Below are 12,876 nucleotides of genomic sequence, written 5' to 3'. Positions count from 1 at the left end.
TTAAATATTTCCATTTCTTTGGACTTGTTCACAGAAATATAATTATGATTACTTAAGAAAACGTGTTCTAGATAAACATAAAGATTATATCTCATCTTTTTTAAAAATAGGAGCAGATGTCTCAAGTATTAGATGCCATGTTTGAAAAATTGGTCAAAGATGGGGAGCATGTAATTGATCAAGGTGACGATGGTGACAACTTTTATGTAATTGATAGGTAAGTTTTGCCCAACCTTACTACTAAAATTTAAAGAATCTTTTGTGTGAAATCTCAACCGCTATTATGGCAGCTGACAAGTTAATATAGGATAGTTGTTATTGCCTCTACTCTTATTACTAAATTATAGGCATTGTAAGTAACCCTATTGTGAATACATGCAGTGAAACCACAGTGCATCATGAAAAGAGGTATAGTTTATAGACGAACTGATGACTTTTGGTTAGTCTAATCTGTAAATGTCAGTCATTTAATGTGGGCATCTTCATTTGCTAAATTCTAATTGAGAGATAGTATATAATAGTATTAGTATATACTAGATTCCTATTACAATGAGAACAGCAGTATAATATAGCATCTAAAATGTTAATTCACAGTGGACCTCAATCAAATCTCTTGCTTTCTTTTTTGAGACAGACTCTCGCTCTGTCACACAGTCTGAAAAGTGCAGTGCACGATCTCACTCACTGCAACCTCTGTTTCCCAGGTTCAAGTGGTTCTCCTGCCTCAGCCTCCCAAGTAGCTGGGACTACAGGCATGTGCCACCATGCCCGGCTAATTTTTTGTATTTTTAGTAGAGACGGGGTTTCACCATGTTATCCAGGATGGTCTTGATCTCCTGACCTGGTGATCTGCCTGCCTCGGCCTCCCAAAGTGCTGGGATTACAGGCATGAGCCACCGCACCTGGCTGGTATTTTTTTCTTAAAAGGTTCTTTCTTTTATAAACTATGTAAAACATGCCCATGGTTTGAAAAATTCAAAATTGGCTGGGCATGGTGGCTCATGCCTGTAATCCCAGCACTTTGGGAGGCTGAGGCAGGTGGATCACCTGAGGTCAGGAGTTCAAGACCAGCCTGGCCAACGTAGTGAAACCCCATCTTTACTAAAAACAAGAAAAAGTAGCCAGATGTGGTGGCCAGCCCCTGTTATCCCAACTACTTGGGAGGCTGAGGCAGGAGAATCGGTTGAACCAGGGAAGTGGAGGTTGCAGTAAGCTGAGATTGCACCATTGCACTCCAGCCTGGCAACAAGAGTGAAACTCCGGCTCATAAATAAATAAATAAGATTCAAATATTTCACAGGGACATAAGGTGAAAAGTAAGTCTTCCTACTTTCTAGTCAGTATAGTAAGTAGTTTGTGCATCCTTCCAAGAATTGTGTATCATTATATTTGTCTTAAAAAATTCCATAGAGAAATTATTTAAACAAGAATTCTTGCATTTATGTTGAAAATCTACTTTCAGGAAATTTAAGTTGTATTTCACCTCATCATAGAACAGTGTGCCTTATGCAGTAGATGAGTCCTAAAATCTAACAGCAGAGCAGCGAGAGCTGAGTCCTTATTTCTTCACTTTGGTAAAAGTTCAGCTTTACAAAAGTAATATATGTTCATGTTACAAACAGAAACTCTTAAATTAGATAGCAAATGTGACTAGAATCCCTCACTATTCTTATGTTCTTAGATAACTGCAGTCAATGGTTTGATAAATGTTTCTTCAGATGATTTTCTTTCTTTTTTTTTAAGTTTAGTTTTTTATAGAGATGAGATCTTGCTATGTTGCCCAGGCTGGTCTTGGACTTCTGGGCTCAAGTGATCCTCCCACCTTGAAGTTCCAAACTGCTGGGATTACAGGTGTAAGCCACCATGCCCAGGCTCTTCAGATGATTTTTTTTTTTTTTTTTTGGTGATGGAGTTTCACTCTTGTTGCCCAGGCTGGAATGCAATGGTGTGATGTTGGCTCACTACAACCTCCACCTCCTGCATTCAGGCGATTCTCCTGCCTCAGTCTCCCGAGTAGCTGGGATTACAGGCACCCACCACCACACCCGGCTAATTTTTTGTATTTTTAGTAGAGACAGAGTTTCACCATGTTGGCCAGGCTGGTCTCAAACTCCTAACCTCAGGTGATCCACCTGTCTTGGCCTCCCAAAGTGCTGTGTAAAGGCATAAGGCCCGGCCTCTTCAGATGATTTTTGGTATACATGTACTATTTGGTTGTCATCTTTAGTTATAGTTTTATTATTTGTTATAATAATTTTTTATCGTTTATTCCCATTTTCCCTAGCAGGCACATGGTCTGGAACAGATGGCACAGATTGATTCCCCTTTATTATTTGTCATCGGAGGGGATAGACAGGCTGGAAATAAGATTTTATTTCACAGGGCTCTTTTCTGAAATAATGTTTTATTTTAATGATCTTTTTTACTTGAATTCACCTCTAATCTACATATGTCCAACAGAGGCACATTTGACATTTATGTGAAATGTGATGGTGTTGGAAGATGTGTTGGTAACTATGATAATCGTGGGAGTTTCGGCGAACTGGCCTTAATGTACAATACACCCAGAGCAGCTACTATCACTGCTACCTCTCCCGGTGCTCTGTGGGGTTTGGTGAGTAAAATGTTTATTTATCCTGAATGTTATGATTTGTAGCAAATGCTCTGACAGTTGTTACAAATTGCCGCATGTGGTATTTTAATTTAAAGATCATCAGTCATCAGGTAATTTATTAAGCAACCACTGACTGCTGAACTGGCATGAAGACTGCACTAAGTCAGAGCCTCAGGTTATTGCCCCCACAGTCCAGCCAGGAGCTTGGGACCTGGTGGCCCTGGAAAGACACTCAGATTCAGAATGCTCCTGTCTTACCCACTCTTAGAAAATAACCAGCCATACAAACACAGCCTTCAGTGCTTTTTCTCAGATAGCTTTCTGAGGTAGATATTACAATCTCATAAATTGGTGGCTCCCAGAGTGTGGTCCCCTGAACATTGGCATCTGTATCACCTGGGAACTTGTTAGAAATGCCATTCTGGGGACCCACCACTGATTCTGACCTACTGCATCAGAAATTCGGAGTTTGAGAAACCAGTATAAAAGGATGCTCTTGGCACTATAAATTGATGGGTTACAGCTCTGCATTTAAAAGCAGGTATGTAGAGAAAACATGCTTGGTGGCTGTGCTCATGTGGCCCCACTTCAGAATGAGGTTTTTTTTTTTTAAAAAAAATCTCCTTGCCTATACCCCACCACAGGCAAATTTATCAGAATCTTCAGCACTGGGTCCTGCACATTAGTACTTTTAAATATATTTCTAAATGTGGTATTCCTGTAAGACCTAAAAGCTGGTTTGAAGATGTATTTGGGCAAGAGGAGAGGGTGGGGAGAGATTATTTTCACATATGACAGGATACAATTGTTAGGCACTACTAAAGCTGATCCTGGAAGATTGTATTTAAGGTAGTGATTCCCAAACTTTAGTGTGCTTACAAATCACCTGGGAATGCAGTTAAAATGCGGATTCTGATTCTGTGGTTCTGGGGTGAGGCCCGTGATTTTTGCATTTTTCATCAGCTCCCAGGAGATGGCAGTACTGCCTGATGTCAGGCCAAACTTCAAACAGCATCAGTTTAGGGAAATGTTTATAATATATGTATTTTCTTTTAAAATTGTTGAAAATAGCCCACCCACTAGTTTTGACAAGGATTTATTGGATTATTTCTCTTATATCCTTTTGTGGAAAGAGAAGTTGAAGTAAATACGAAGTTTGTTAACAGCCTCATTTCCAAGGACTACTGTATATAGCATTACAGAAGTCACACATTATTTAGTCACCATTCAGCATTTGACTCTGAAGTTGATTCAGCTGATAAAAATATCTCTTGATCAAAGAGACAAGACATTTTACATTTCTTTTAATTAGAACCAGTTATTATATACTTATTTTAAAATGTGATGAGTCACTTATTTAAGGTTTCTTCAGTTAAGAAGAAAAACTGAATTGTTCCAGATAGAAGGAAACTAACTCATCATCTGAAGTGTTTTAAAATAACTGTCAACGATTTGAATATCCAAAGCCAGCAAAGAAAAACTCCAAACCAGAGCACACCTTGACCCACAGAAGTGTTTGTTTCTCTGTCAATAAAGTGGTGGGATAAATATAGCATCTGCCATGACTTGTCTCACTAAGGAAGGTTTACTTTTTAAATGTCGTCATTCCAATGGGGTTGCCATTCAGGTTCAGATTGTCAGATTGTCACACAGTGAGGAACATGCCTCCTTGCACGTCTTCAGAATAAGATCAACTATTTCATAGGTTGGCCTCTTTGAATATTGATAGTTTTTAGCACTTGTAGAAACCTTAATTGGTTATAAAAGACCTAGAATTTCCTAGTGCATGTAATACATAAGTTCCCAAGAAGGATTAAGCATTTTCAGAGATTTTTAGTAGTCTACACATGTTATTAAATTTTATAAAAGTGGGCAGTTTGTGATAGTCATATTGATATAGCTTTCTAAAAATTTTAGAATAATTAACATAATTACTTAGTATTTCAGACCTGCTTTTTAAGAGTAACTTGCCTAACTATAACTCCTTCTCAGGGAGAGTCAAGTAGAAAAGAAGTTTTTCTTTTTAAGGTTAACAGACTGGAGCTCTGCCAGATTAATACAGGTGTAAAGATAAGCAAAGCCCAAGAGAAAAGTCCATTGCAGAGTAGCCTCACTCTGTAAATAGTATTTGGTTACCGTTAGCCTTAGGGCTTACATGATCTTCCTGACTATACTGATGATTAAAAGATGATTGTTGAAATGGCTTCAGGATGAAAGTGTTTGAAATTCTGGACTTTTATGTCACAGTGGGTGTGAAGAGATAGGTTACTAATGGAAAATTCTTTCTGAGAGCTATAACTGATTATGATTAGTTTCTAAACCATTAAGCTATTTTAAGTCTTCTCTGTTTTGCAGTAAACTCTGTCCATAAAATGATGTTATACCTGATTTCCAAACCTGATTATATATCAGAATCACTTCAGGAACTTTTATGAAATACAGATTATTGAGCCCTATATTCAGAGATGTTGAGTCATTAAGGTCTGGTGTCTTAGAAATCTTTTTTAATACTATAGCTGACTCTGATGCAGAGCCAGGCTTGGAAATAATTTCATTATTTGTGTTAATTATCTTATAAAATTTTCTTTAAAAAAAAGTATTAGGAGTAAAACAAGTCAAAATTACAGCTAATATCAATACCAAATTGGGAAACAAGATGTTTAATTTCCTGGTGTCTTAGTCCTTTTGGGCCGCTATGACAAACTCTTATAGAACAGGTGGCTTAAGCAACAAACATTTACTTCTCATGGTCTGGACACCAGGAAGTCCAAGATCAAGGCACCAGAAGATTTGGTGTCTGGAGAGGGCTTGTTTTCCCATTAACAGATAGTGTCTTCTGCTTATGTTCTTCCGTGGTGGAAGGGGCGAGGAAGCTTACTGGGATCTCTTTGATAAGGATATTAATCCCATTCTTGAAGGCTCCACCATCATGACCTACCCATCTCCCAAAGGCTCCACCACCTAATACTATCTTGGGCGATTAGAATTTCAACATAGGGATTTTAGAGTGAAAGAAACATTCAGTTTCAGTCCATCACACCTAGAGATTTTCATCTATGTTGGTGCTTTTCTCCATTGCACTAGTTCATTAAATTCAGTCTTAATATGTTGACATAAGAAAGAATGAATAAGACCTAGTATTTGGTAGCACAGTAGGGTGGCTATAGTCAATAATAAAATTGTATGTTTTAAAATAAATGTAATTGTATTGTTTATAACTCAAAGGATAGATGATTAAGTGGTTGGATACTCCATTCTCTATGTGTAATTATTTCACATTGCATGCCTGTATCAAAACATCTCATGTACCCCATAAATATATATACCTACTATGTACTTACAGAAATTAAAAATTAAAGTAAAAAAAAATTAAAATGTTGGTATAGTAATTTATTAATTACATGATATATCCCAATTTTTACTTTATTAAAATGGTATAATTGTTTATTAATGAATGCCAACCTCACATAATTATTGAGGCTTTTATTAAGGAATTAAAATATTGTTTTATGATAAATTATTCAGAATAAAATTTTTAGGGAAATAATTTTTTTAGCTGTATCCTTAAAATTTTTACTAGTTCCTCAGCTGAGTTCTGCATCTTTGAGGGCATGTAGTATAAACATAAATAGGAACATTTTAGACTGTGAACGTGGGAAACACTGGAATTAGATCTTACTCGTAATTAGATCTTACTCAAAAAGAAGTTGTGGTTTCTCTGTGACTTCACATTAAAAAAAATTTTTTTCATGGGTACATAATATGTGTATATATTTATAGGAGGGTACACAAGCTATTTTGATAACAGCATACAATGCGTAATGATCACATCAGGGTAAATGGAATACCCAGCACTTTAAGCATTTGTGATTTCTTTGGGTATACGTCCACATTTTTAAAAAGAAAATTTTGACATAATGTGGATGTGAGAAAGAACGTAGTGTACATAACACAGAGTAAAAGAACACAGTGCTAGTATATATATTTTTTTAACATGCTGTGACAGCGCCTCCTTGTGGGCATAGTCCGACATGTTGGTCAGATTTCTGTTGTATATAAAAGTAAAACAGATGCTTCCTTTTAAAAAAAAATAAAAACAGTATTTTATATGGTTCTGTATTATATTTTGTGCTTGAGAAATTAAAATATGAAATGAGTTGCATTGAAAGTATAACGATGTTAATCTATTTCAGAATCTTCCATCGTTTCTTTTGGGAATAAAATGAAACTATTTATATGTACTTTTTCCCACATAAAATTTACCTTTTAACTGTCTTTTATTTGATATTCTGTCTGTAGGACAGGGTAACCTTCAGGAGAATAATTGTGAAAAACAATGCCAAAAAGAGAAAAATGTATGAAAGCTTTATTGAGTCACTGCCATTCCTTAAATCTTTGGAGGTAAGTATATGTTGATGCTTTTTTTAAATTTTGCTTTAAGTTTCTGTTTTTCTAGGAATATTTATTTCTATAGAAAAATTGCTTTGAATAAAAAAAACTATCCATGTTTTTATTTGAAAAGATTAAATGGTAGTGCTAGTTTTTACAACTCAGTGTTCCTTCTGCTATCTATGATTGCATTTGTTTTGTTATTTGAAAGTGGCTCACGCCTGTAATCCCACCACTTTGGGAGGCTGAGGTGGGTAGATCACCTGAGGTCAGGAGTTCAAGACCAGCCTGACCAACATGGCAAAACCCCATCTCTACTAAAAATACAAAAAATTAGCTGGGTGTGGTGGCAGGTGCCTGTAATCCTAGCTACTCAGGTGGCTGAGGCAGGAGAATCAATTGAACCCGGGAGGTGAAGGTTGTAGCAAGCAGAGATCACGCCAGCCTGGATGACAGTGCGAGACTTGTCTCATACTGCCCCCACCCCAAAAAACAAACCCTGGTTGTGGCACTGCTCTGTTTAAGCCCCTCCTCACATGGCCTCTAAGGCTCTGCACAATCTGCCCCATTCCCCCGCCCATTTTCCCCAACCTTATTTCTTATTCCTCCACACTCATCATCTCACTGTAGACATATCAGCTTCTTGCGACTCCTCAAACACACCTGTCCCACAGCCACATCAGGGTCTTCACACTTGCTGTCTGGAATGTCTTCCTACACAGCCACAGGGCTTCTTCATTTCTTAGCCTAGATGTCTTCTCAATAAGACCAGCTCTTAGGGTTTTAATCTTTGAAGATAGAGATTTATTTTTTATACTCCATCATTAAATTAAATACTTTTCTATTTCACTGTCATATTTGAAATATTTTGAGGGTAATTAAAGATGGGCATATATATGTACCTGCAACATCTTATAAAATGGCAAGTGTCAAAATAGCGGTGCTTCTCTTTTCTAATGTCTTTGTTGGATTATGAGCTTATGCCTGGTAGAAATTTTGTGCACATCACTGTGCATGGTAGGCAGCTGATCTTTTCCAGCAGCATATTTCTTTAAATAAAATTAGGTCAGAGATTGGAAATCCAGTGCTTTCAGAGCTAGGCAGGTAACACAGAGAAGAAAACCAAGCCAGGAAGGGACTTTGGCAGATTGGAGAACATGTATTTCATTAAAGAAATAGCTGCTATTCCACCATAGTTTTATTGTTACCATGTGGAAATATGCGCTATGTGATGCTGATTTTTCAAGAGAAGCTGGAGATTCAGTTTTTATGAAAAATATATTTTAAAATGCTGGCTGTTAATTAATATAACAAACGTATATACAGCCTACACACTGCTCGATTTATTTGGCCTATGGGCTACCAGTTGTTTTTTTTTGTTTTGTTTTTGCTTTTTGTATTTTTAGTAGAGATGGGGTTTCTCCATGTTGGTCAGGCTGGTCTTGAACTCCCAACCTCAGGTGACCCACTCACCTCGGCCTCCCAAAGTGCTGGGATTACAGGCGTGAGCCACTGTGCCCAGCCAGGCTACCAGTGTTTAACTTCTAAAATAGCTAAGCTTACCCAGTTAATTTGTTTCTATTTAATATATTCTCTCTTCTTTGTAGGTTTCTGAACGCCTGAAAGTAGTAGATGTGATAGGCACCAAAGTATACAATGATGGAGAACAAATCATTGCTCAGGTATGATATTTTGAAATGTAATTCAGTTTAGGGTTGTATTTCGAAAGGTTTGTATAGTTGTAAATCTTGATAAACTTTTCATGTTTCTAAAATTAGCATGCAGTGATGGGTTAAATAAATATTATTTCTACCAAATGACCTGTTAAAAATGGTTTAATTTATAGTTATGCTATTGAATATTTTTGTTTATGTAATTAACTCCTAATGAATATGTATTAAACTATCAAATGGTTTTCTCCATCATTGTAGTCATTTTTACGAGGAAAAAACAGGTGAATGTTCCATGATATTAATGAGGACCCCAAAAGTACACTGGAAAATTCTATAGAGTTTTGCATGATGAGTTTTATGATGAAATATCCTGAGGATGCCCCTTAATAAAATTCACCAAGAAGAGAACACACTGCACCATATACTTTATTGGCTTCCAAGCACTACATGTGGGTCAACATGTTATTTAACCCTAATGCTTTTTTAAGATCCCAGCTGGAACCAGTATTAGATACCTGGATTAGAGTAGGGCTACCAAAAGTAGAATTTGTGAAGACAGTTGAAGTTAACAGGTAAAGTATGCAGATGATAGCACTTTGTTTCCTAGTTATATTTTTGAAGCATTGAGCAGATGATTAAAATGGATTTTTAATAGATTCTGTAATTTTTGTATCATAGCCTCATACTGTTTTGTGCCCTTTATCTGAAATACGGTCTCTTCCTTTATATGGGAAACAACATTCAAGGTCTTTGAGCTTTAGAAAAAGATCATTGTTTTAGAAGGCAAATAAATAAGTAAATCTGTCAATTAACCCTCCTTTCCCAATGCTGTGTGTGTGTGTGTGTGTGTGTGGGTATTAGAGCAGTCAGAGATTGAAGTGTAGTCATATACAGTTGAGGTTCTACTATATAAATTGGTAAAAAACAAAACATAGAGCACCTTTTAAATGATTTTTTAAAGGTTTTATTTTGAAATAATTATAGATTCACAGAAAGTTGCAAAAATAGTTCTGAGAGGTCCTGTGTACTCTTCACCTAGTTTCTCCTAATGCATTTTGCATCACTATTAATAACAATATCAAAACTAGGAAAATGACATTGGCATAATTCACAGACTGTATTCGGTTTTCACCAGTTTTACATACAGTTAGGGCATGCTTTAAAAATAGGTAAAAAATTACTCAGCAGTTAATAGATCTATTATGATTGAAAACACTTGAAAATGTAACATGAAGCTTTTATGAAAACCTGATATAAAAATAAGGGAAAAGGAGATATGTTATACTTAGGGTTTATCAAGTATATTTTTACATAGTCATTGTCTTTTAAGCGGTTATAAATATACATTTCTGTATAATATTCTAAAAATCTAAATTCAACATTTATTTTTGTGATAGTCAGATGCTAAATTTCTTGAATTTGTATTAAAGAATTTTGCAATAGTTTAAGTTTCTCCAGAATCACTTTGAGAGGCTTAGAAAAGTCAGTGTCTGTATTATCTTCCATATTGTATTGTTTAATGCAGACTGCATCATTGGAGATCAAGGCAGAGTTCATTAAGAAACAAAAACAAGAAAGAACAGGTATATGGTTAGAAATAGCAACACTTCTCTTTTAGAAGTCCTTCCAAATCCTTGAAATTGAATGTCAAGAGGCTAGCATGTCAGAGTTTGGTCCTCAGTTGTCTGTAGTAAAAATGTCAAGGCCCACATCTGCTGCTTCCGGCCCCATCTGGGTGCTTTCTGCTCTTTGCAAGTTGATGGGTTCTGGGTCACCATGCCAATGCTTGTGATGTTAGGAGGACACAGCGTAGACGTCTCGGCACTTCCTCAGGAGCACAGGATCTGTAGGCATATTTCTGCCAACTAAGGGAACGCTGGCGGGATACACAGCAGTGTTGCCATTTCCAACTATGCACGCTGTTATCTAGGCTGAAATTTCGGTGAAATTCTTACCCCAGTGTTATTTGTCACATTTTCTTGGTTTTTAGCAGAAATACAGTGGTAGAGAATATATTATTTCTAGGCCAGGTGCAGTGGCTTACGCCTGTAATCCCAACACTTTGGGAGGCTGAGGCAGGTGGATCACATTTAGGTCAGGAGTTCAAGACCAGCCTGGCCAACATGGTGAACTCCATCTCTAATAAAAATACAAAACAACAACAAAAAATACTGGTTCTAGATCCCTGAGGAATTGCCACACTGTCCTCCACAATGGTTGACCAATCTGCATTCCCACCAACAGTGCAAAAGCATTCCTGTTTCTTCATAGCCTCGCCAGCATCTACTGTTGCTTGACTTTTTAATAATTGCCATTCTGACTGGCATGGTATGGTATCTCATTACGGTTTTGATTTGCATTTCTCTAATGAACAGTGATGAGCTTTTTTTCTTTTTTTTTTTTCTCTTTTTTTTTTTTTTGAGACAGAGTTTCACTCTTGTTACCCAGGCTGGAGTGCAATGGCGTGATCTCGGCTCACCGCAACCTCCGCCTCCTGGGTTCAGGCAATTCTCCTGCCTCAGCCTCCTGAGTAGCTGGGATTACAGGCACGCGCCACCATGCCCAGCTAGTTTTTTGTATTTTTAGTAGAGACGGGATTTCACCATGTTGACCAGGATGGTCTCGATCTCTTGACCTCGTGATCCACCCGCCTCAGCCTCCCAAGGTGCTGGGATTACAGGCGTGAGCCACCGCGCCCGGCCCGATGAGCTTTTTTTCATATGTTTTTTGGCCACATAAATGTCTTCTTTTGAGAAGTGCCTGTTCATAACTTTTGCTCACTTTTTGATGGCAGAAATACCATTTGACCCAGAAATCCCATTACTCGGTATACACCCAAAGGAATATAAATCATTCTGCTATATAAAGACATATGCACATGTATGTTTATTGCAGCACTATTTACAATAGCAAAGACATGGAACCAACCCAAATGCCTATCAATGGTAGACTGGATAAAGGAAATGTGGTACATATACACCATGGAATACTAGGCAGCTCTGAGAAAGAATGAGATCATGTGCTTTGCAGGGAGGTGGGTGAAGCTGGAAACCATCACTCTTAGCAAACTAACACAGGAATAGAAAACCAGCACCACTTGTTCTCACTTATAATTGGGAGTTGAACAATGAGAACACATGGACACAGGGAGGGGAACAGCACACACCGGGGTCTGTCGGAGGGTCAAGGGCAAGGGGAGGGATAGCATTAGGACAAATACCTAGTACATGCAGGGCTTAAAACCTAGATGACAGGTTGATAGGTACAGCAAACCGCCATGGTACATGTATACCTATATAACAAACCTGCATGTTCTGCACATGTATCCCGGAACTTAAAGTAAAATTTTTAAAAAGAAAAAAATTAGCCAGGCATAGTGGCAGACACGTGTAATCCCAGTTACTTGGGAGGCTGAGGTGGGAGAGTCACTTGAATCCAGCAGGAGGAAGGTGTAGTGAGCCAAGATTACACTGTTGCACTCCAGCCTGAGTGACAGAGCAAGACTCCATCTTGAAAACAAACAAAAAAAAGAATGTATTATTTCAAATAATTTTACAGACAAAATCATTACTACATAATTGTCCGTCAAAACCTCTCAATTTAGAAACCGAGATGGCCTGTTCCCATTGGATATCACTTTTCAGGTGAATATCTGTACATTGGGATTGGATCAGTTTTAGGGATATTAAAGGTAACAAGATTGTTGTCAAATTAATTTGCATTTTCACCTTCTATTTTTGTTATTTATTCTGATAGGGAGATTCGGCTGATTCTTTTTTCATTGTAGAATCTGGAGAAGTGAAAATTACTATGAAAAGAAAGGTAAGCATTCTAAGTCCTCAAAACCCACATACTGTTAGCAAGGAACATAACAGATTTACTTTTTGATGGTTAGAGTTAAGGTTAATTTTATTTTTCAGAAGTTGAAGAAAAGCTCATCTTTTTAATTGCCTTGTCAGGGTAAATCAGAAGTGGAAGAGAATGATGCAGTAGAAATCGCTCGATGCTCGCGAGGACAGTACTTTGGAGAGCTTGCCCTGGTAACTAACAAGCCTCGAGCAGCTTCTGCGCATGCCATTGGGACTGTCAAATGTTTAGGTAGGGTTTGCAACAGCAGGGGTGCTTCCCCTGGTTGAACTTATGTCTGCGTTTTATGTATTCATGTTGAATGGATCATTTTATTGGGTTCATAAGTTTTGT

General features: G+C 37.4%; 1 protein-coding gene across 1 annotated transcript in view; it reads left to right on the top strand.

Moving 5' to 3' along the window:
* The window catches only part of PRKAR2B (protein kinase cAMP-dependent type II regulatory subunit beta), a 106,770-nt gene that overhangs the window by 89,289 nt on the left and 4,605 nt on the right, over window positions 1-12,876 (top strand). The window contains exons 5-10 of the mRNA XM_012456064.3: window positions 111-217; window positions 2,461-2,614; window positions 6,914-7,015; window positions 8,611-8,685; window positions 12,433-12,498; window positions 12,636-12,774. Of these exons, the coding sequence (XP_012311487.1) occupies window positions 111-217; window positions 2,461-2,614; window positions 6,914-7,015; window positions 8,611-8,685; window positions 12,433-12,498; window positions 12,636-12,774 (643 nt within the window). The remainder of the gene's footprint in view (window positions 1-110; window positions 218-2,460; window positions 2,615-6,913; window positions 7,016-8,610; window positions 8,686-12,432; window positions 12,499-12,635; window positions 12,775-12,876) is intronic.

The sequence above is a fragment of the Aotus nancymaae genome, unplaced genomic scaffold (assembly GCF_030222135.1).
Source record: "Aotus nancymaae isolate 86718 unplaced genomic scaffold, 86718_ANA_hifiasm-v0.15.2.pri h1tg000002l, whole genome shotgun sequence".
In the NCBI taxonomy this organism is placed as follows: domain Eukaryota; kingdom Metazoa; phylum Chordata; class Mammalia; order Primates; family Aotidae; genus Aotus; species Aotus nancymaae.
Note: the sequence above shows the minus strand (reverse complement) of the source record. Positions and strands in the feature narration are given on the sequence as shown.